Source organism: Sarcophilus harrisii, chromosome 2, assembly GCF_902635505.1.
Source record: "Sarcophilus harrisii chromosome 2, mSarHar1.11, whole genome shotgun sequence".
In the NCBI taxonomy this organism is placed as follows: Eukaryota; Metazoa; Chordata; class Mammalia; order Dasyuromorphia; family Dasyuridae; genus Sarcophilus; species Sarcophilus harrisii.
Genome location: NC_045427.1, coordinates 559,826,220 through 559,851,165, shown reverse-complemented (window position 1 = coordinate 559,851,165; position 24,946 = coordinate 559,826,220). Strand labels below are relative to the sequence as shown.

The 24,946-nt window shown below is 37.0% G+C and overlaps 1 protein-coding gene across 3 annotated transcripts in view; it reads left to right on the top strand.

The window, feature by feature from the left end:
• The window catches only part of SH3PXD2A (SH3 and PX domains 2A), a 319,685-nt gene that overhangs the window by 52,956 nt on the left and 241,783 nt on the right, over positions 1–24,946 (top strand). For all 3 annotated transcript variants that reach the window (XM_031955791.1, XM_031955789.1, XM_023496115.2), the window contains exon 2: positions 8,075–8,155. In XM_031955791.1, coding sequence (XP_031811651.1) covers positions 8,075–8,155 — 81 coding nt within the window. The remainder of the gene's footprint in view (positions 1–8,074; positions 8,156–24,946) is intronic.

The window sequence follows — 24,946 nt, the reverse complement described above, 5'->3', positions numbered from 1 at the left end:
ATCTAGTCTTCACTGTGTGTACCACACCACTTATCAGAGCTCTAAGGAAGCAATTCTCAAACATTTTGGTCTCAAGACTCCTTTGCATTCTTAAAAATTATTGAGAACCCTACCCCTAAGAGCTTTTGTTTATGTTGATTATATTTATCAATATTTTATGGTTGAATTATTTCAGTCATGTCTGACTCTTCATGATCCTATTTGGGGTTTTCTTGAAAGAGATATTGGAGTGGTTTGCCATTTCCTTCTCTAGTACATTTTATAAATGAGGAAACTGAGGCAATAGGATTAAGTAACTTGCCCAGAATCACATAACTATGAAGTGTCTGAAGTTGGATTTTAATTCAGGAAGATGAGTTTTCCTGATTTCATGTCCAGTGTTTTATCCACTGTACTTCCCTTTCATTATTTACTGAATTTGTAATTAAAATATCTTAGTATTATAAAAAAATTTTAACCTCACAGAACCTCTTAAAGGGTTTTGGGAACCCACCTGGGGATTCATGGACCATACTTTGAGAATTGCTGCTCTAAGATATCACAATGAGTTACATAGTATAATTTATAATTATATATAATTTGAGGTAGCACAGAAAGAATGGAGTTGATAGAATGAGAATGGACCTGGAACTTTGATACTAGAAATAAAACTTGAACCTAGAATTGTAGTGGACTTTAGAATTCATGTAGTGCAACCCCCTCATTTAAAAAAATGTTGTTTAATATGTGTTCTTTTATACTCTAAAGAAAAATCCATCACTTTCCAGTAATTTAGCTTTCCCATGACACAGCAAAAATTCTGTTAAACCAAAAGTCAAATCAATTACTGGTCATGTTTGACAACACAGGTCTCATTCTTTGACTCAGTCCTCTGCCCAAAAGTAAAATAAGAGGTATGCTTCACCATTAGTTTTCTGAAGTCATGATTAATCAAGATGATGATTAACATTTTGATGTCTTTGAGGGTTGTTGTTTTTCACATATCATGATTATTATAGAAGTTATTATTCTGTTTCTATTTCTGGGTTTTTTGTTTTGTTTTGTTTTTTACTGTGCATCAATTCATACTAATATAAAACATCCCTGAATTTTTCTTGTTTGTTGCTTCTTATGGTACCATAATATTCCATTTTATTTAGATGGAAACCATTGCCATTTCCTTCTCTAGCTCATTTTATAGATTAGGAAACTGAGGCAACAGGATTAATTTGTGCAACCAATCCCCTAGTTGTTAGATACCCACTGTGCTTTTCAATCTTTGCTGCCAGAAATAAAAATGCTGGTTGTTCTGATGAATAGGAATATGATGAAACATCAGATTTATTTTAATTTGCATTTCTCTTTCCTGCCTTCTTATTTCACAAAGAGTGAAACTAAGGATTAAAGTGTAGGCTTGAACAGGATAGGAGGCAGCATTAAGAATCCTGGAAAAAAACCTGGCTTCTAATGCCAGCTGGACCAGCTTGGGAGCGAGTTATTTGCCTTCTGATTCTTTACCTGTAAAACGAGAAAACTGGATTAGGTGATGTCTTGGTGTCTTCTGCGTCTAAAATTATATGATTTATCCAGCAACATAATAGCAGAGCATGAACTGGAATCCAGGTCCTGACTCCCATCTGGCCCTAGACTGCCCACCACGAATCTAGTTCTAATGAGATGGGCCAGATTAACAGAGATCAGGTGGGCACAGGAAAAATTCAGAGACGTGATGATGCAATGGATAAGATGAATGTTGGGCCTGGAGTCAAGCAGACCTGAATTCAAATGTGAACTCAGATACTTGTTAGCTGTGTGAATTTGGGCAAGCCTCTTAACCTCTGGTTGCCTCAGATTCTTCAATTATAAAATGAGAATAATAATAGCACCTACCTTAAAGATTGTTGTGAGGATTCTGAGAGAAAATATTTATAAAAAGCACTGGCACACAGAATTAGAAAGGAAGCAGAAAGGTAGCTTTTCTGATAAAGTTCTCATTTCTAGAATATATAGAGAACTAACTCAAATTTATATGAATACAAGCTATTCCCCAATTGACAAATGGTCAAAGGATATGAACAGACAATGTTCAGATGATGACATTAAAGCCATCTAAAGTCATGAAAAAATGTTCTGTCTAAATCACTATTGATCAGAGAAATGCAAACTAAGACAATTCTGAAATACCATCTCATATCTCTCATTAGCTAAGCTGACAGGAAAAGATAATGATGAATGTTGGAGGGGATGTGGGAAAACTGGGACACTGATGCATTGTTGGTGAGTTGTGAACTGATCCAGCCATTCTAGAAAGCAATTTGAAACTATGCCCAAAGGACTACAAAATTATTCATCCAGCAGTCTCATCACTGGGTTTATATCTCAAAAGAGATCATAAAAAAGGGAAAAGGACCCACATGTGCAAAAAAAGAAAAAGAAAACTGAGTGAATGCCCAACAGTTGGGAAATGGATATATATGAATGTAATGGAATATTATTGTTCTATAAGAAATGATCAGAAGGCTGATTTCAGAAAAGCTTGAAAAACTTAAATGAACTGGATGCTGAGTGAAGTGAGTAAAACCAAGAGAATACTGTACAGTTGCAAGATTATGTGATGATCAGCTGTGATGGACTTGACTCTTCTCAACAATGCAATGTTTCAAGATAATTCCAATGGATTTGGGATGGAAAATGCCATCTGCATTCAGGGAGAGAACCATGGAGACTGAATGTGGATCTAAGCATAGCATTTTTACCTTTTTTGTTTGTTTGCTTGCTTGTTTGGTTTTTCTTTTTGGATCTGATTTTCCTTGCACACAAATGACAAATGTGGAAATACATTTAAAAAGACTGCACACATTTAATCTATATTAAATTGCTTGTTGTCTTGGGGGGAGTAAGGGTGGGAGAATAAAAAAAAATTGTCTTGCAAAGTCTTGCAAAAAAGAATGATGTGGTGATTCAGGCCAATTCCAATAAACTTGTGATGGAGAGAACCATCTGCATCCAGAGAGAGGACTGTGGGGACCAAGGATGGATCACAACATAGTATTTTCATCATTAAAAAAAGAATGTTGAAAACTATCTTTACATGTATTTGGAAAAATAAAATACTATTGGAGGGAAAAAAGCACTGGCACATAGTAGGTCCTATATAAATGCTTATTACCCTTTTCTGTCCCTCTGGGACTTGTGAGAATGCATTATTGATCTGATGAGGTTCCCTGCCTTTTAGATAGGATTTTCTGTTGGCAGAAATATGGTCCATTCCTTTTCAGAGAATGAAGATAAAAGGAGCACTTCTTTGGTTAGTATTCTCAGGTCCCTCAGATAGGATGTGGGATTGCCCTGAAAGGAAGCTCCCAAAATTTTTCCATGAAAAATGTCTAGAGAAAGGCAAAAGAAAAATCTGCAAAAACCCTACAAGTAAGATCTTCCCTCAGAAACATATCCCCCAAACAACTCCCTTTGGAGACAGAATAGTTCACTGCAAAACCTCCCTCAGACACCAGCTGTTTTGTAATGCTACTTTTCTGCTTGGCTCCTGTTGCAGAAGGATTTATGGGCCCTCAAAGGAGCTGATGGTAAACAGAACTGGTTTTTCTCATCTGACCTCTGCTCTGTCCCCTCTTCCCTTCACCTGCTCTTTCTCTGTGGTTTATCTCTGAAAAGTCTCTGGAGCCAGCAGCCCCAGGTCTAGGAATTCAGAGAAGCGTGTGTGTATGTTTCTGTGAAGATAAACCTGGATTTCTGGTGTCTAGAAGAAGAGAAAGTCTTTTCTGCTCAGCATTTGAGTGGGAGAAGCCTGCCAGCTACCTTTCTGTTATCTCTGAGCTTATCTCCAAAGAAGGTTTGGAAAAAAGAAACAGAAAACCCTGAGTTTCCTTAAAGCTGCCTCTGAAACAGAACATGTGGATGTGGAATAGTGTCCTGGGTGGTCAGTCAAGTTTCACAGTGTCCAGATCACATCAGGGTACTTAGATTAAATGATTTAATATATTCAAAGCCTTTTGAAAACTAAAGAGCTATAAAAATGTCAGTTATCACTAGGTAATTAAGGCTGCTATTTTCCCAGTATATCCCTTGTCGCCATCAGCTTGAGCTAAATCCTGAGCCCTAGAAGAAGACATAGACCCTGATACATATCTACTGCATCAACGGTCCCTGCAGAGTGGTAGGTAGGCTGGAGATAGAGCAGGGAGGGGGAGCCTTCAAACATTTTTTGGGGGTGAGGAGACATTAAATTCAAACATCTGTCTATGGATGATGATAGCTAGAAAGCTTTAGCTTTCAGCAAGTCCTTGATTTTGACTTCAGGATATACATGATCTCTATGCTTTCCTGCCTCCCGGATTCCTACAGTTATTAGCAATAGAAGTTTCATTGCTCAAGTTACTTAGTCATTGAGCCTATTTTTTATCTTTAAAATGAAACGTTTATACTAGGAATTTCTTAGTCTGCGTCCACAATTTTTTTTTTTTTTAAATTTTGATAACTAGGTTTGGTATAATTCTGGTATTTTATTTTATACATTTATAAAATTAAAAAGAAAGCATTCTGAGAAGGGATTTATGTGTTTTTCCAAATGGGTCCAATACACAAAGAACTCTTAGATCAGAAGTTTTCTAAAGTTCCTTTTAGCTCTAATAGTGTATGGTTTTTTGATAAATGTAAGAGGTTTCCCTCTCCCCTTCCTCCTTTCTTATCAGTTGAGGGATTAGGAGATGGCTGAGGTTAATCCCTTTATTTGGGATCTGGTTGATTATCTTGAAATAATGTTCAATCATTTTCAGTCATGTCCTACTCTTTGTGACCTCATTTCTTAGTAATGATAATGGAGTGGTTTGCTGTTTCCTTCTCTAGCTCATTTTACAGATGAGGAAATTAAGACAAAGTGTCCAGGGCCACACAGCTAGTAAATGTCTGAGGCCAGATTTGAACTTGGGAAGATGAGTCTCCTTGACTCCTGGTCTGGTGCTCTGTACACTGTATCACTTACCTGCTCCTTGGAAGAATGACTTCTGCTTCATTGATTTTGGTGAGGCAACAGGATACACTCTGGGAGGGGACGTCCATTTCTGCTTCTTTAGAATGGAAGCTACCCAGAACAGTGGTCAGGAGACAAGACACTAGCATGGTGGAGAGAGTGAGGAGAGGGGAGAGGAAGAGGAGGAAGGAGATAGAAGGAAGGAAAGGGGAGAGAGGATGCATCATTGACTGAACTTGGTGGTGAGAACCCATGGAGAGGATACCAAACCTCCCCTGCTTATCTCCCTTGGGATTATCTTCTTGTCTTCAGTCATGGGTTTACTATCTTGGGGCTACTGCCTAATCTCACCTTCTCCCTTCCAGCCTCATTCTCCTGAATTCTTTCTGGCAGGACTTCAAACTGGACCCCCAGATACTTGGTATCTGGACCCCCAGATACCAGCAATCGCTGCGTCTACTCTCCAGATAATGAAGATGCAGATGGGAATGATGTATTTGGAAATAAGACAATTCATAGCTGGTTATATTTGAGAATTTTTATCTTCTTAGTCTAAAACGTGCAAGGAACTCCCATTGAGCTCCACCTCTCCATTTAGTTATCTCAACCCAGCTCTCCTTGTTCTTAGTCTAAGATCCCCTTTCCTGACTCCCTAAAAAGCAAGACATTTCTTAATTCTCTGTTCTCAAATGAATTTACTCCTTTGGTGAGGGCTCCAAAATTTTAGAAATTGTGTAACTTTTATATTTAAAAGTGCAAGATACATTTTTATATTTAATTTGCATCATTAATAATTTATCCATTACATTCCAAAGTCTGGATAAGCCTGATTTACATTTGCTGATTTCAAGGTATAAATTTTCACTCTAAAAAACTGAACATTTGACTCTAGTCAGTCTTGATCTGATTCCAGCACACCTTTGGCTCCAACTACTTTACTTCATACACAATAAGTTTCATGCAAACTGGCCTTCTGATATGTTCCTCAGATGACATTCTTCTTTCAGTCTCTTGAGTCTTTTTTTAACTTGTCCTCCATGTCTGGAATGCACTCCTTCATCACCAGAAGCCTTTCTTGTTCCCACTCAAAGGCTGGCATTTTTTTTGTGTGTATATATAAAAAATGTATATATGTATTATATGTATATATGCACACACATAAGTAATACATACATAGTGTTTCTCTAAATATAAGCAACCTTTTTGAGGGCAGGGATTGTCTTGTTCTTTGTATACTTCTTTCCAACATTAACACAGTGCCTGTTAATGCCTAGTAGATATTTAATAAATTCTTATTAATTGACTATCAAGCTGCATAGTATTCTGTAAGCCAAATAGTGTAAAGCAGAATCTTTACTAAACAAATTTTTAATAAATCACCAAAATTGGAAGGTCTTCCTAGGGTATCCTAGACAATCTTAAAAGAAATACTAGAAAGGATCTAGAGGTTATCTATTTAAATTGCTTCATTTTATAGACGAGGAAACTGATGTTTTTAAAGGTTAATTGATTAGCTTGGGTTTACATAGTTGAATCAGAACCCAGGTCTCTAGACTTGTAATTGAGTGCTCTTTCCATTCCCTTATTGTTTCCAACTTCCTCAGTTTACAGATTTGGACAACTGTGACCTCTCTAGGTCATTTGGCTAACTAATTAGTGGCTAAGCCAAAACAGGAAGTTAAATTTTCTGAATACTGGTTCAGCCTTCTTCAATCCATGATGGCAGCAGGTTCAGAAATATAATAATAATAAAACAGTAATAAAATGACATACTGGTCATAAAGTTACTTAAACATTGTTTCGTTAATAATTCATAATCAAACCCCACTCTAAATGGCCATACCCTACCATGACATCATCTGGCTGATTGCCCATCTGTATAATGGTTTCTATGGAATTAATTGCCTCTTATATCATGATACCCATGAATGACATTAGGTGGGGCATACCACCTAATAAAGATTAGGGAAGTAAGATTGAGAGTGGAGGTTATGAGGATTGTAATTAAGATTTTCTCTTCCATTTTCTTTTTTTCATTATTAAGTTTTCACATATGTCAGTGCTCACTGGGGCAAGTTTTTGACTCTTTGATCCTTGCTTCATCCAGGTGACATTGAAAGCTTAATTTATAAATAGAATAAGAAAAAGTAACAAGATTCCAAAATAACATTTTTATCTACTTGTAAAACTTCCCTGGAAAACTAACTTCTTGGATCCCAGTTTACCACACAGTTTGAAAATACTTTTTGGAGACTGCTGGAAAAGTCAATCCTATTCCATATCTTCTTTCAAACTGTCCTTGTTCTCCCTTCAACTAGAATACTTACCTTCTTTTTCATCTTTATGTTTTCTGGATCTAGCACTATTTCTATTTCTTGGGGATGGGAATGTATGTGAGATAGAGTAGTTTCTCTTCTTTTTTTCTTGTCCCATCTGTTATTTATCCTAACCTCTGTGCCAAAATTCATCAACCAGTAGTCATTAAGAATCCATTATATGAATCCATCCTTTATTTAAGGAAATATAATAGGGGGAAGTTTTCCAGGATGGGCTAGTTTTCTGTGATTCTTGGAGAGATCTTAAAGCAGTTGATGTAATTGTAATATGGGAATTTTCTACTCCAGCCTAGGGTTTTCCCAAAGCAGATAGTTTTGGTATTCATCAAAAAAGTGTGAAAGTAGTAGGAGGGTGGGAAAGAAATGGTTAGATGTGGGAGAAGTTACATGGCTTGAGCATTTTTCTCTACCCTTCAAATGGTTTCCCATACTTTGTGTAGCCTCTATCCAATGTGCTAACTCCAGTCAAGTTAGAATGTCACAAATTTGCATATTGATTTTATATTCACTCAGTACTTTGGTCTTCGAATTAGTAAATGTGGATTTGAATTCCAACTCCTTAAAATACTAGTAATGAGACCACAAGTGAATGATGGAACTTTTCTGAGATCTGGTTTTCTGATACTGATAACATTAGGTTCCCTGACTGCTGGGCTACTATGAAGAAAACAACTTTATTGATCTTTAAACACTATAAAGATATGAGTTATTATAATTTAAATAGCTCTTTATCTTTGTTATAATTTATTCATTTTTCTTTTTCCTCTAATAGGTCTACATTATCAATGTGACTTGGTCTGATTCCACCTCCCAGACTATCTATCGGCGATACAGCAAGTTCTTTGACCTGCAGGTAAGTTTTTTCCTTGTGGAGATACTATTTTGTTTCACTTGGAAGGATCTGGATTTATCATTGGCCAGGGTGCTTCTCACCTCTCCTTCCTTCTTTCTTTTCTTCCCTTCTTACCTTCACATGATATGGAGAGTACTTCTCAGCCACTTGTCAGAGTATAGCAATAAGAAATGATTCAGACCTCTTAGACCTATATTTTGTGAGAGCAGTGTTTCCTGGACAATGCAGGTTTCTCCACCAAGAAACAGGAATACTTTGGGGGTATTTTTGACAGCTTTCATGTTTCAGAGAATCTCAGAACTTTCCTAGAGGGGGCAGGGACTTTGAGGGTCACCTAATCTTACAATCCTAGTTTTCCTGTAGAATTTTAGAGTTGAAAGCATCTCAAAAGCAGGAATCCTCACTATATCATTCCTGACAAACTAGACTGGTCACATAACTTTGGCTTGGAAACTTGAAGTGATACATATGGAAATCCATTGTCTGTCTAGGTAGCCTATTCCATTGTTGACTAACTCTCATTGTTAGAAATTTTTTCCTTATGTTGAGCCTCCTTGTAACTTCCTGCCTTTGGTTCTAGTTTCCTTATCTTTCCTATTGTTTTTTCAAGGTGGGGTGAAGGTGACAGCTATAATAGCTAACCACTGTATTGGAGGGTGTGTATGTGTACAAATATGTACAGATATAAAGAACTGGAATGAGGTTAAAGTTGCTATTTAGTGAATCAATGAAAAAAGATTTTTATTGAGCACTATGTGTCCTGAAAGAAAAGCAAGCAAGTCTTTTCTCCCAAGAAACTCATGTTCTTTTTCTTTTTAAACCTTTTATTTTCAAAATATGTACATAGATAGTTTTCAATATTCACCCTTGCAAAACCTTGTGTTCCAAATTTTCTCCTTCCATCCTTTCCCCTAGACAGCAAGTAATCCAATATAGGTTAAACATGTGTAATTCTTCTATATATATTTCCACAATTATCATGCTGCACAATAAAAAATCAGATCAAAAAGAAAAAAAACGAGAAAGAAAACAAAAAGCAAACAAACAACAACAAAAAAAAGTGAAAATACTATGTTGTGATCCACACTCAGTTCCCACAGTCCTCTCTCTGGGAGCAGATGGTTCTCTTCATCACAAGACTTGGAACTGTCCTGAATCCTCTCATTGTTGAAGAGAGCCATGTCCATTGGAATTGATCATTGTATAATCTTGTTGTTGCTGTGTACAATGATCTCCTGGTTCTGCTCATTTCACTTAGCATCAGTTCATGTAAGTCTCTCTAGCCCTCTCTAAAATCATCCTGGTGATTGTTTCTTACAGAACAATAATATTCCATAACATTCATATATTATAATGTATTCAGCCATTTTCCAACTGTTGGGCATCCACTCAGTTTCCAGTTTCTGGCCACTATGAAAAGGGCTGCCACAAACATTTTTGCACATGTGGGTCACCTTCCCATTTTTAATATCTCTTTGGGATATAAGCCCAGCAGTAACACTGCTGGATCAAAGGATGTGCACAGTTGGATAGCCCTTTGGACATAGTTTCAGATTGTTCTCCAGAATGGTTGGATGCATTCACAGTTCCACCAACAATGTATCAGTGTCCCAGTTTTTCCACATCTCCTTCAACATTTGTCATTATCTTTTTCTATTATTTTGAAAGTCGCGTTCTAGTTGAATGAGACAACACAAAAAGTAGGGTTGAGCTTCATGGAAGGACTTTGTGCTGTTAGAGTACAGTGGCAGGATAGCACTTAGGGCACAGTAAGAAGAATTGTAATTTATGTCTTTTTGCTCATCTAGCTGGTGTTGGGACATTTCTAATGGGATAGGAAGGTCAGGTGGAGAAGCTGGCCCACTATCATTAGGAAGAAAGAAGTCAAGTCAACAAGCATTTAGTAAGTGCTTCCTTTGTGCTAGCCCTGCCTCAGAGTGTGGGAGCTTTGGGTTCTCTCAGAGGGATTGAGGATGAAGGGGTCAGAAGGGAGAAGGGGACATTGGCAGGAAGGTTAGGGGTAAGGATTCCTTGGGATGTCTGCTCTGTGAGACCCTTCAGCACCCAGTGAAGTCTGGGCAACTCACTTTTACTTTGGTGCTTTAAAATATTGGATAAATTACAGAAATGTACAGATGACATTTCGTTCATGAATGCTGGTACCAAAACAAAGTAAGCATCTGGGGCTGATTTTTTTGGTGATGACTTTCTTCAGACAGAACGAGGCTCATTCTTAGATATCAGGCACAGATAGGATTGTGGAATCAGAACAGAAAGGAACTTTAGAAATCTAGTTCATACACACTGTGAATCTGAGTATATTTTGTATTGCTTGTTTGGAGGGAAAAGCATATACTAAATCTTCCTATTATTTTAAAATTACTTATCTGTACCTCTCTTCTGTATATTTAAAAACATGTATTTCAATGACCTTTTTTTTGGGGGGGGCATTACTGTTGCTAATTCTCTCCTATCTCATTTCATTTGTTCATAAAAATTGAGAAAAGAAAAAAGAGAAAACATTTGAAACATTCAAGTATAAACAAGCAAAATGAATCTACACAGTGGCCACATTCAGAAATGAATGTCTCTTTCTGCACCTTGTATCCATCATCTCTTTGTCCGGGGTAGGTTACATGCTTCTATACAGGTCTTCTGATCATTGCATTAATCAGAGTTCTGACGTCTTTTAGATTTGTTTTTCTTTACAATGCTAGTGTTCTTGTATAACTTGTTTTCCTGGTTCTTCTCACTTTATCTCCATCAGTTTAGACTGCTCAAAGATTCTCTTAAGTAATTTATTTTACAATTTCTTATGATGCAAGAATATTTCATTGCATTGATATTCTCCAATTTGTTCACCCATTCCCCAATGGTATAAGAGACAATTTAAGAAATTCCCCTTACATGCCATCTCTTTATTTTTCTTTTTCCTTCTTTTCCTCAGCTCAGGATCACAAGGTTATTATTATTTTTTTGGCTTATCCTCTACTAATGTCACTCCCTTATCTCCTTTCCACTTGTTCTCTACTGAACTTTTCTTTGTGTGTATAGGTATGGTTTGCTCTCCTTTGTCCTTTCATATAAGAATAAGGCTTATCTGATGCCCATTCCCCCCATTTCCATGTTTGTATATTCTTCCTACTCAGTATAATTTTGAGAAATAGCAAGTTCCTTCCCTTTCTTCTTCTTTCTTTGTATCCTAGTGTATTCCTCCCTTTACTTTTCCTTCCCTGATCTCCAATCAAACCCTCAGAACAGATCCCAGTTCCTCTTTTTTTTTTTTCCCATTTAACTCTTGGTAACTTTTGAAGACATTAAAATTCTGATGGGACATTTATTTCTTCTCTCTCATTTAAAGTGTTAGCATTACTTTGTTCAATTCATCTTAGTTGTTTAAAAACATTTACCTTCAGTTTTTCTGGATTCTTGCATGTGCCTTTCAAAGTTCCTACTCAGCTCTGATCTTTTTTCATCAGAAATGCTTGAAAGCCCCTGGTCTATTAGATGTCCTTTTTTTTTTTCTTTCTCTCTAGGATTATTCTCAGCTTTGCAGCATAAGTTAGTCTTGGTTGTAAGGCTATATCCTTTCTCTTTTAGAATATTACATTCCAAGAGCTTTCATTTTTAGTGGTAGCTGCCAGGAATTGTGTGATCCCTGACTGTTGTTTCTGGGTTCTTGAACTGCTTACTTCTGGAAGTTTGCCATAATGTTTTCTTTGATGTGGGAGTTCTGTGACATTTCTAAGACTTTTCTTCTGGGGTTTCTTTCATAAGGTGATTAGTGGATTCTTTCTATCTGTACTTTGGTTCAAATAGATCAGTTTTCCTTTATGATTTCTTAAAATAGATTTTTTTTAAATGAGAGTCTTCAGTTAGTAATTCTTAAATTATTTTTCCTTAAGTAGTTTTCCAGATCATTTTACAGGCATTTACTTAGTATCTATTATATGCCAGGCATTGTGCCAAGAACTATTGTTTTTCATATCAAATGCTCTACCTTTTCTGCTATAGTTTCAATATTTTAGTTTTGTTCCCATATTTCTTGTTGTCTTATGAAGTCATTGATTTCTGTTTGGTCAATTCTAATTTTCATGGAATTTGTGTTTTTTTGGTTTAGGTTTTTTTTTTTTTTAATAGCTTTTTATTTACAAGATATATGCATGGGTAATTTTATAGCATTGACAATTGCCAAATCTTTTGTTCTTATTTTTCCCCAACGTCTCCCCACCCCATCCCTCAGATGGCAGGTTGACCAATACATGTTAAATATGTTAAAGTATAAATTAAATACAATGTCAGTATACATGTCCATACAGTTATTTTGCTATACAAAAAGAATTGGACTTTGAAATAGTGTACAATTAGCCTGTGAAGGAAATCAAAAATGCAGGCGGGCAAAAATAGAGGGATTGGAAATTCTATATAATGGTTCATAGTCATTTCCCAGAGTTCTTTCGCTGGGTGTAGCTGTTTCAATTGGAGTTTATTAATTAATGTTTACTACTATCTCTAATAAACTGTTTCTTCTTCTAGTTCTTTACTCCAGAGATTTTATTTAATTTTAAAATCTTTGTTTGAAAACTTTTTTTTTTTTTTTGGTAGTTGTAGTCGTTGTGGAAAATCCATATTTTCTTTTGAATTACTCCTTGCAAAGTGATTTCAGAATTACTCTCCCCTTTCTGGGGATCAGTCAATTTGTAAATTTTTTTTTACACTGGTTGGTGTTTGCTTTGATTTACTCATCTTTCCAGCTTTACTTCATAAATTGAGACTTTGTGCTAGGGTTGGGCTCTGCACCTTGCTAGAGTTCAGATGGGATTGTAAGCTGGATTTAGTTTCTTGCTCTGGATCCCCTGAATTCTTATACCCTCATGGGTCTTTGAAGTTCAGAGTGCTGCTGGAATCTTCATGGTTCTCTCTTGTGTCTCAGAGACAAAAGAGAGCAACAGTGTGTTAGAGGTCTCAGAACTCCTGTACCTGAGCTGTCTTAATATGAACAGCTTTGCTGCTGATTACCTAAGGGCTGTGCAGGGGAGCCCTCTGCTCTTGGTGCTTCTACACACAGAGCTTTACAGACAACACATATTCCTGATTGTCTCTGATGAAATTGGGAGGCAATGCTGAACTAAGGATGACTTTACCGGAGATCCCCTTTCCGATTGTTTATTTAATTTATATTATTTAATTTATTTCTGCATTTCTTTTTAGTCTTTATGTTTATTATTTATAGTTCCAATACTGTTACCACAATATTATTTTCATATTACAGATGAGGAAACTGAGACTTAGAGAGGTAATATCTTCTGATCCTGCTCTCTTGATTGCTGAGTCCTTGGCCCAGACCACCATTTCAAAAAGGACTTGGGTGGTGGAGTTTTGCAGAGCTGTACTGATCAATAGAGTTAGTGTTGCTGGACAGGAAATGACGTCTCCTTTGGGGAGAAGGAGCCCTGAAAGGTCCCATTGATAAGAGAAGGGGGTCCAATGGCCAGTGGAAAACTCTCAAAAACTTCCTCCCCCTTTCCCTTTTGGTCTCTTCTCTTACCTCCTCAACTATAAACTATCATAAGAAAGGAATGTATTTCCCCTGGTCTCCACCATTTCCTGGGGCTACCAGGGGGACTTCTGAGTGCAGAACAGTTTGCCAAGGACTTTCAGGATCTGTCTATGGGGTGACCATTGGAAATGGGCAAAATCTGTACATTTGAGAGATGATGCTATTGTGCATACATAGCTGGGAAAGGTTTTATCACACTTGCAAACCTTTGAACTCTTGGAAGTTCTTTGGGACTTAGCCTCTGATTTTAGCATTGCAACACATGCATCCCCATTGTAGAGGGTGAGAGCTCAAACTTGGAATAAACTGCCTTATCCACATTTACCTCCATTTAAAAAACCCAAACTGGGGACTTATGGAATTCTTATCCTAGGCATCTAAACTGCAGGGTTTGCACCAGGCTGCTCCTTTAAGGAGGAATAAATTGATTTGCCTTCTCTCTCCCTGTAGACATTAGTTGCTGGGAATCAGCTTTCATGGGATTGTGTTTCTTTGTTGTTGCCAGTTCACAAGAAAAATGACTTGCCTTACTTAGGGGGCAGATTCATAACCATGTTACTTGTCTTTATTCTCCCTTGCATTACTTCCATCCAATTCTATTGAATACAGGTCCTTATATTTATTGAGCACCTATCCCATGCAGGACTGTGTGTTTAGCCCTGAGAGTGATACCAAGATGAATGAAACACCTTTTTGGCTTCAGGAACATGTAGTTTATTTAGCTGGAGAGATAAGACATTAGCACCGTGGTGTGGCAGGTTGGATTCCTCATTAAGAAAACTGAATGTGATTGTTGCTCTCTGAATTATTTTCTAGTTCCTGTTGAAGTCCATACTTTCTACCTCCCTCATCCTCTTTTTCTTAGGTGAGGTCTTTATTAAGGACTTTCCTTTAAGCCCCTAAAGTCAGTTCTCCCATAGCAAGAATGTGGATGCAACATGTGCATCCTCATTTTACAGAGGGTGAGAGCTCACACTTGGAATAAATTTGAAGTCATCCCAGTGACCTTAGCCAAGATGGAATAAATCAGTCGGGAGTGTTGGGTTTAAAGGCACACATTGATCATTGCTGATCAGGTTTCCCCAGGCTAATCTGGATTTATATTAAAAACAAAAAACTCAGCATTGAGCATTTGTTTCTCTAATACTTTGACATTGAGTTTATCTCTTCCTTTTGATCTCCACAAGAATGTCATGTTCCTGGCTCCTCCAAAAACTGCTATTTGTCCAGTCAGATAACAATGAAAAAGGACTTAAATTTTTCTACTTTTCTCCCAGAAGGGTGATAGATTAGTGAAGAGTGGTAAAGAGCAGATCAATTAAAATGGAAAATAGTATGGCAAAAACTAGCCTAACCTAGTTATCAACACCTAACACCCTATACCAAATTAAGGTCAAAATGGGGTCATGATTTAAACATAAAAGGTGCTATTATAAGCAAATTAGGAGAACAAGATCTGTGGATAAAGAAGGAATTTGTGACCAAAAAAACCTAGAGAATATTATGAAATACAAAATCACAATTTGGGTTATATTAGATTAAAGAGATTTTGTGCAAACAAAACCAATTCAACCAAGATTAGAAGGGAAGCAGAAAACTGGAGAAAAAATTTTACATCCAAAGGTTCAGATAAAGGCCTCATATTTAAAATATAGAGAGAACTGACTCAAATTTATAAGAATACAAGCCAATTGATAAATGGTCAAAGGATATGAACAGACAATTTTCAGATGAAGAAACTCAATCAGATGAAAAGATGCTCTAAATAACTATTGATCTGAAAAATGCAAATTGACAACTCTAAGGTACCATTACATACCTCTGATATTGGCTAAGATAACAGGAAAAGATTGTTGGAGGGGATGTGGGAAAACTGGGAAAATGATACATTGTTGGTGGATTTGTGAACTGATTCAACCATGTGATCTCCATTCTGGAGAGCAATTTGGAACTGTGCTCAAAGGGCTATCAAACTGTGCATACTTTTTGATCCAGTAGTTTCTCTGCTGGGCCTGTATCTCAAAGATATTATAAAAAAGGAAAAATGACCCATGTGTGAAAAAATTTGGGGCAGTTCTTTTTGTGGTGGCAAGAAACTGGAAACTGAGTGGATGCCCATCAGTTGGAGAATGGCTCAAAAAGTTATGAATGTTAAGGGATATTATTGTTTTATAAGAAATGATCAGCAGGATGATTTCAGAAAGGCCTGGAGAGACTTACATGAGCTGATGATAAGTGAAGTGAGTAGAACCAAAAGAACACTGTCCACAGCAACAACAAGATTATCTGATGATCAACTGTGATAGACTTGATTCTTTTCAACAATGAGATGAGGACTTGTGATGCAAAGAGCCCTCTGCATCCAAAGAGACGACTATGGGGCCTGAATGTGGATCACAACATAGTATTTTCACCTTTCTTTTTGTTATTCTTTGCTTGCTTCTTTTGCTCTCTCATTTTTTCTTTTTTTGAGCTAATGTTTCTTGTATAGCATGATAAATGTAGAAATATGTTTAAAAGAATTGCACATATTTAACCTATGTTGGATAATTTGCTGTTTAGGGGAGGAGGTGGTGGGGGGAGGAAGGGAGAAAATTGTGGAACACAGATTTTTGCAAGAGTGAATTTTGAAAACTATCTTTGCATGTATTTTAAAAAATAAAAAAAATTATTATATAAAAAAAAGAGTAGTACAGTAGACACTTGAAATAATATGTATATCGTTCAAGTTCTGAATTTACTCTTCCTGCAGGTTGAAATAGTGCAGTTACTAAATGCTGTAGTTTCTTTAGTTGACTAAAGCAATGTAGGCTTGGGTGTGGGAAAAGGTTCTTAAGAATGAATTGATGATGGCTTGACAAGGAGACAGCATGAAGTGTTAGGAAGAGCTGAATTAGGGATCAGGACCCTTGGGTTCAAATCCAGTTCTGCTTCTTCCTAACTATGTGACTTTGGACATGTCATTTTACCTTCTGACTATGTTTCTTCATTTGTAAAATAGGGCTAGAAATACTTACCCCCCATGTTTCTCAGGGTCATTATAAAGATCAAAAAGAGAGTGTATGGTGAACATTTTGTAAAAATCTTGAAGAGTTAAAGAGGTATCAGATATTGTTATGTAATTACATCTACAGAAATGAAAATGGGGAAAGTGTTTTGCTTAGGGTCTGATTGAGAGAGGCAAGTTCTGTTTTAGTTCTGAGTTCTGTTATACAGGCAATGTGATATAGTGATCTGAATTCTAAGTTAGGAGAAACCAGGATTTGAATTCTTCTTCTGACATTTTCTATCTCTTTGGCCAAGAGTGAGCTAGTCACTTGAACTCTCTTTATCTCAGTTTCCCATTTATAAGAGATTTATCTTAGTAGTTTTTATGTAAGTGATTGTTAGGATCAGAGGAAATTCTATGATTTCTGTTAGTGGCTCTTACTTTGCAGGAACCCTAAACTAATCACTCAATTCTTTAGGAGTCCTAAGATAAAGAACTTAAACATGTCTTAGAGAGCATCTAATCTAAATGACCTTTTTGCATAGATGGTAAACTGAGGCTTAGAAATGAGTTATACCTAAGAATATGGTGAATTCCTTACTATGGGAGATTTTCAGTCAAAGGCTTTCATAAAGTGTTATCTTTAGCTTGGGTGAGCCAGATGTCTTCCTTTGGCGATAAGGGAGGGAGAAACATTTGGAACGTAAAAGTCTTACAAAAATGAATGTTGAAAACTATCTTTACATGTATTTGGAAAAATAGATTATTATTGTGAGGGAAAAGCACTGGCACATGGTAGGCATTATATAAATGCTTATTACCTTTTCTCCCTCAGGGATTAGTGAGAATGCATTATTGATCTGATAAGGTTTTTTTGCCTTTGAGATAGGATTTTCTGTTGGCAGTGATGCGGTTCCTGCCTTTTTAGAGAAGGAAGACAAAAGGAGAAAGTTTCATCTGTTTATGTCTTGCTGCCCTAACTTAATTTTGAGCCTTTTGAAAAAAGAGATGCTTTTCCAGATTCATTGCCTATCACTTCTCGTCACATGCTAACATTACACCAAACTGGCCTACTTTTTTTTTCCTGTTACTCAACATTCTACCTTCTACCTCTATACCTTTGTTTGAGCTGTCCCCCATACCTACAGTACACTTCTTCATGTCTAAATCATGTTTAGCTTCCTTCAAGGTTCAATTCAAGTAGCATACCCAACTGGAGATCCCCATAGTTATTTGGGCCCTCCTTACCTCCTTTCCAGAAATCATTCTGAATTTACTATTCTGTAGCATTCTTTCCTCCAAACATGTAAGCTCTTTAAGTGTAGGACCTATTTCCTTTCTATCTTTAAATCCCCAGTGCCCAATATGTAATTGTTGTTTAGTCATGTCCAATTTTTCATGACCCCATGGGCCATACCATCCATGGGATTTTCTTGGCAAAGATACTAGTGCTGTTTTCAATTTCTTCCTCCAATGGATTAAGGAAAATAAAGGTTAAATGACTCAGTCAGACTCACACAGCTAATAAATGTCTGAGGCCAATTTAAACTCAGGTCTTCCTGACTCCCGACACAGCGCTCTATCCCTGAATAGTTGCTTGTTGAATGAATAAACATTGGTATACAAAATAATATTCTAATTAATATGTTTGAGGATTATCAATGTGATAATGGTTGTCTAATATCATAAGTGATGCTCAGTGGAAAGAGACAGGTGATTAAGGTCTGTGTTCTATGTAGAGGTTGGGGATGGTGTTGGGGTGGGTTCTGTAGGATGGTTATGATTTGTTTAGGTTGGGGGAAAAGATGGAGTGGGGCTGTGAATGAGAGTGAAGACCCAAGAATAAAGGAGTATGGTTTATTTTTCAGATAGTGAGGAGACAATTCTGATCTATTACAATCAACATTCATTTTCCTAGGAACCTAGTTTTAGATCTAGAAGGGAGGTTAGAGACTATATAGGTCACTCATTTCACTTCATAATGAAGAACATAGGACCCAGGGAAGACTTCTCTAAAGTCATAAAAATGATATCAGAGGAAGAATTTGAACCCAGATCCAATGATTTCAAAACCAGCATTCTTTCTATTGTTTATAAAAAATACCGGTCTGATTACCCTTGGAGTGTATGGCTCTGCAATCTTCTTTATCTTTGTAACAAAGGTTCTTTTCAGAAGGGTATGAATATGAGATTTTATTTTCAGAGTTACAAAGACTCTTTTTAAAAGAGGGGAGATGATGAAATCATTTGCGCCTGGAACTTGTCAAGCATCTTTAGTTTTTAATGGAAGATGAAGACAGACCACTTGTAGAAGGGATTTTTTTTTTTAAATTAAAGCATTTTATTTTCAAAATATATGCATGGATAATTTTATTATTATTATTATTATTATTACTTTTTATTTACAAGGTATATGCATGGATAATTTTTCAGCATTGACAGTTGCAAAACCTTTTGTTCCAACTTTTCCCCTCCTTCCCCTCCACCCCCTCCCCCAGATGGCAGGTTGACCAATACATGTTAAATATGTTAAAATATAAGTTAAGTACAATATATGTATACATGTCCAAACAGTTATTTTGCTGTACAAAAAGAATCAGACTTTGAAATAGTGTACAATTACCCTGTGAAGGAAATCAAAAATGCAGCCAGACAAAAATTAGAGGGATTGCGAGTTCTATGAAGTGGTACATACTCATTTCCCAGAGTTCTTTCACTGGGTGTAGCTGGTTCAGTTCATTACTGCTCTTTTGAGACTGATTTGGTTCATCTCATTGCTGAAAATGGCCACGTCCATCAGAATTGATCATCATATAGTATTTTTGTTGAAGTATGTAATGATCTCCTGGTCCTGCTCACTTCACTCAGCATCAGTTCATGTAAGTTATTCCAGGCCTTTCTGAAATCATCCTGCTGGTCATTTCTTACCAAACAGTAATATTCCATAATATTCATATACCACAATTTGTTCAGCCATTCTCCAATTGAGGAGCATCCACTCAGTTGCATGAATAATTTTTTAACATTGACCCCTGCAAAACCTTGTGTTCCAAATTTTTCCTTCCTTCCCCCTACTCCTTCCCTTAGATGGCATGTAATCCAATATGTGTTAAACATGTTAAAATATATGTTAAATCCAATATATGTATACATACACACACACACACATATACACAATTATCTTGCTGCATTAAAAAAGTCAGATCAAAAAGAAAAAAAATGAGAAAGAAAACAGAATGCAAGCAAACAACAACAAAAAGAATGAAAATACTATATTGTGAAACACACTCAGTTCCCACAGCCCTCTCTCTGGGTGCAGACAGCTCTCTTTATCACAAGATCGTTGGAACTGGCCTGAATCATCTCATTGTTGAAAAGAGCTATGTCCATCAGAATTGATCATCATATGATCTTGTTGCCAGGTACAATGTTCTCCTGGTTCTTAAGTGTATTCTGACTTAATTTTCATCATTTTAGCATTCTGCTCCATTGAGTCTTCCAAACATCTTTAACAATCTGGGCCATTTCCAATGAGGACTTCTGAGATCACACAGTGATCTGGGGATGAGGAAACCAAAATTGCTGGAGAACCCCCAGTTAGGTGGAGTGCTGGATTTTGACTTAAGAAGACCTGAGTTCAGATATTACTATCTGTTTGATCCTAATTGTGACTTAATTGTTGTATGACTTAAGTTTACTCATTTGTGAAATGGGTATAATAATAGCACCTACCTTAGTTGTTATGAGGATCAAATGAAATACTATATCTTCAAATAATATATGTACAAACCTTAAAGTGCTTTATAAATGTATAATTCCATCTAGAAACATCACTCACTCAATACTGTTTGACAGAAGGAGGATCCTACTTATCTATGAGGTTCTAAATGCAGCAGGACTAAATGTTCAGAATGTCTGGCTATTCGTCTGTCCGGGGATTTAGAGGTAGGATTAAGAGAAATAAGGTGTGGAGGGAGTAGAGAGAGTGTTTTAATTTACTTACCTTCTTGGGCCCACTCCAAACCAGATTTCCAGCTTCTGCAAAACTTCTTTGCAAACCTACTTGACTATTAAGTGTCCTAGGCAGTGCTCCGGTCTCTGCTGAGGAAGGAACTGAAGTCCTTAGGAAGGCTGGGCTCTTTGGCGGCTTGTTTCACAACATGACTTACAAGGAGCCGGGCTGGAGTAATTGAAGAGCAAACAGGGTCTAGGAAGGTGCTGTTGGTCATTCATGCTAAAGCCCAGCTAGTTAATGTGCAGGGTAAATATTTGGTCAGAGTTGGTAGAAGGTTTTGTTTTTCCTCATGTGGAGGCTATAACCAGTGGAGAAGTTCAGAGGGATTCTCAGGCTCTGATCATGTAGGAAGAGTTGTTTTTTCCTGCTTCTCAGACCCCCCAACCCCCAAATTCCTCACAAATTTTTAGTGAAGGTAACTTTCAGTGAACCAGTTTGATGGAAGGGGAATAGTATCATGAGATTCTCAAAACAATGTATAATTTTTTAAAAAATCATTCTTATTTGGATGTGGAATACATGATAGGATTTTTTCCCCCATTGTGAATCAATTTACCTCCCCCCCTCCACACATACACCCTCCATGATTTGCTATGAACAGTTTAGAGAAGAAAAGAAAATCAGAAAATCAGAAATAAGCATCACAAAGGAAAAAGTGTATAGATGTCTTCAGAATGGTACAAACAAAATTATATGGGAGCTCAGAGAAGGGAAATATAATTTTTATAATAATTTTATTTTATGCTAAATCTGTATTCAAATACAATCAATTCTTTCTCCTGGGTGTAAATAGCATTTTTCATCATTTAAGTCCTTCAGAGTAGTTGTGGATTAATTGTATTGCTGAGAATAGCAAAATCATGCTCAGTTAGTTATCCTATAACATTGCTATTACTTTGTACATAGTACATTTTACTTTTTTTGAGCTCATGCATTTCCAGGTTTTTCTGAGAGCATCCTGCTCATCAGGGAAATATCATTTCTTACTGATAGGTAGAATAATAGTCAGTGAGGGAATTCCCAATAACAAGCCATGGAAAGCTTTATGAAGGAGGTTGTAATTGATCTCCCCAAAGTATGGCTAAGGAATTGGACAAGTGAACTAATAATAAAATGAATTTACTGCATATATACCCAGTGAATCTGCGAGTGGTGTGCTATCCCACAGGTGTGCTGGGTGTTAGCGTGAATGGGGGGGAAGAGGAGAATTGTGCTTTAAGTGACTGGATAGTTCATTCTACTAATTTATTCCTAATGTGAGTATATATATATATTATATATATATATATATAGTCTTATGTTGACATGTCCAGTAGATAATTTGAGACTGATTGTATTTTTTTTTTTAATTGAATCATAGATGGAAGGCTCTTAGGTCAAATTAGTTAAATTAATTAAACTTTTACTATGTGTCACAGGACTAAGCAATGAGGATTTAAAAAAAATTTTTTAAAACAGTCCCTTACATTCTAATAGAGAATGCGACATGCAGATGACAATACACACAAGGAAGGTGGTTCTAAAAGGAAGGCACCTGCTGAAGATAAGGGGGAGTCCTGTGCTAACACAAGGAAAGACCTTTGGCAGTGGGTAGTTTTAAAGCTGAATCTTGAAGGAAGACTCCTTTGTTTTACATATACAAAAACTGGTTCAAAAAGAGAGTGAGTTTCCAAGATGATCTCATGATGAACCTGTACCCCCAGATATATGTTGCTGGTGGGGGCAGGAGTTATAGTAATGGCAGCAGTGAAGCATCATGCAGTAAGTTATTTTAGGAGGCCATTCTTCTCCTTTCCTTTCTCCCCTTCTTCTTCACCCCCAGCCTTCCCTTCCCCACAAAAAAAGCTGGAAGGTTGAGAGAAGGGGTTTCTGAGGCTGTGCTCTACACCCAAGAATGACTCTATCAGTGCTGGTTATTATTGTTTATGGTCCTTAAAAGGAAAACAATTTATTAGAAAGGGGTCCTAATGGTAACACTGCTTGGGTATCAGGATACCTGGGTATTAGCTCTGGCTTTGCTACTAAATGCCTATAAGACCTTGGACAATTTAATTTTCTCCTGGGCTTGAGTTTCTCTCTTTGTAAAATGAAGGGGTTGGAAAGGCAGTGAAATGAGCATGGACCCAAGTCTGGAAGTGTCTCAGATATGAAAAGCTATGTGACCCTTACCCATTCACCTAAGCTCTTGTGCCTCTGTTCTCTCATCTCTAAAAAAGGGATTAGATTTAGTGGCTTTTCAGATTCTTTCCAACTCTATGATCCTGTGGCTTGCTTATCTTTTCACTTTGATATGCTCTGGTTCTATGATCTCTTTCCTATGGAATGACCCTTATTTGGCAGAGATTTTCTTTCAGTCTTTATTAGCTGACTTTGCAAAGTTCTTAAAGTGTTTGAAATCAAGATCTACTGAAAGAGAAAATCTCTGAGGTTTTATATTGAAATGACTTTGTGTTGTACAAAGAATGCACTCCGTGTAAGTGTGATTGTTCCTTCAGAGTTCAGGAGGGCTATAAGGTCATCCCTGGTGACAATAATGAAGAAAACAGGGATGGATCTTGGTGATTTTTTTGGGTTTTGTATGGGCAGGGATGGGTGAAGGAACAGGAAAGAAGATAGGGAAGGGAGAAGATGGGATTGGGAAGTCAGAAAGCCTGGGTTCTCTTCCATCTCTACCATTAATTCTGGGTGATCTTTCTCCAATTGCTTCCCTTCTTTGGGCCTCACTTTCCCCACAGCTGCCAAACAATATGTCTGACCATGTCACTGTCCGGCTCAATAATCCTTGGTGACTTTTTATTGATTCTAAAATAAACTTTAGTTTGACCCTGAAAGCCTTTCACAGTCTGCTGCAGCCCGTTTTTCTTCAGGTTCCTCTGTGATCTACCTTTATGGACTCTACCTTCCCATACACTTAGTTTCCTTGTGTACGGGCTACCTCTCATGAGTAAAATGTATTTTCTCATAACTTGTGCTCCTTAGAATTTATAGCCTCATTCAAGGGTCAGCTTATGAGCTGTCTCCCGCACCTCTTATTATTCATGTTCTCTCTCCCCTTCAAATTGTTGTGTTAGATATTGTTTTCATATTTTAATCTCACAGGAAAATGTAAGCTCCCGGAAAACAGCAACTTGGTATACACAATAACTTTTGCATTGGAATTAGCTCTTACAAAATATTGGTTGGATTGGATTAAATAGGATCATAGTAGATGATTCTTGAGGTGCCTTTTAGCTCCACCACTCAATCGGACTCTAACTGAGTGACTATTATGGCATGTATATATATTGTTGTGGAATTTGATGATCTCTATGACAGCCTCTAAAGAATTGTCTAATTTGTCTTATTGGATTGGAGGAGTTTGGGTTGCTTTGCTTAAAACAAATTAACCATCAACTAGGATTTTTCCTTGGCTATCTGTACCCATTAAGTGATGGGAGAGCACCAACTTTGAGGTCAAACAGTGACCAAATGGCCATCTTCATGACTTCTCTGTAACCTTGGATACTATTAATTATCCTCTTCTCTTGACTTTCAGGACTTTATCCTTTATTGGTTTTCTTTTCATCTCACCATTCTTTTGCAGTCCCCTTTGATAAATTTTCATCTAGGACTATGGATATCCTTTAGGACATTGCTCTGTTCCTTCCTCTTTTCCCTCTGTTTCATCTGGGGACCACATCAGTTCCTATGGATTCAGTCATTTCTATGCAAATGATTCTTGGTGCTAGTTGTCTATTCCTAACCTCATTGCTGCTCTCTACTTTGGCTTCTCTATTTGCCTGTTGGACCTTTATTCTCCCCTTCTTTTTCCTTTCCCCCTTCCCCTTTCCCTTTTCCCAACTCTACTTCTACCATTGAACATCTCAAACTGGGATTTAGCAAAATGCATGGCATTTAAGATATAAACTTAATAAATATTTGCCAATTGCTTAATTGTTTGATTGTTTTTGTTGCAAAATAGCATTAGAATTTATATTGATGACTAGGACTCACTGTTCCAATTTTATGATTTTATACCAATATTTTTTATTTTTATCAGAATCTGGAGATGAGGTAAGGCTGGATGATTTAGTTATAGCCCAGGATAACACAGAGAGAGGTGGGGAAGGAGGAAAAGGAGGAGGAGGAGGAAGAGGAGGAAGAGGAGGAGGAGGAGGAGGAGAGAAAGAGAGAGAGAGAGAGAAAGAGAGATAAATGCTGTAATAACTTTGTTTATAAGTAGAAAAT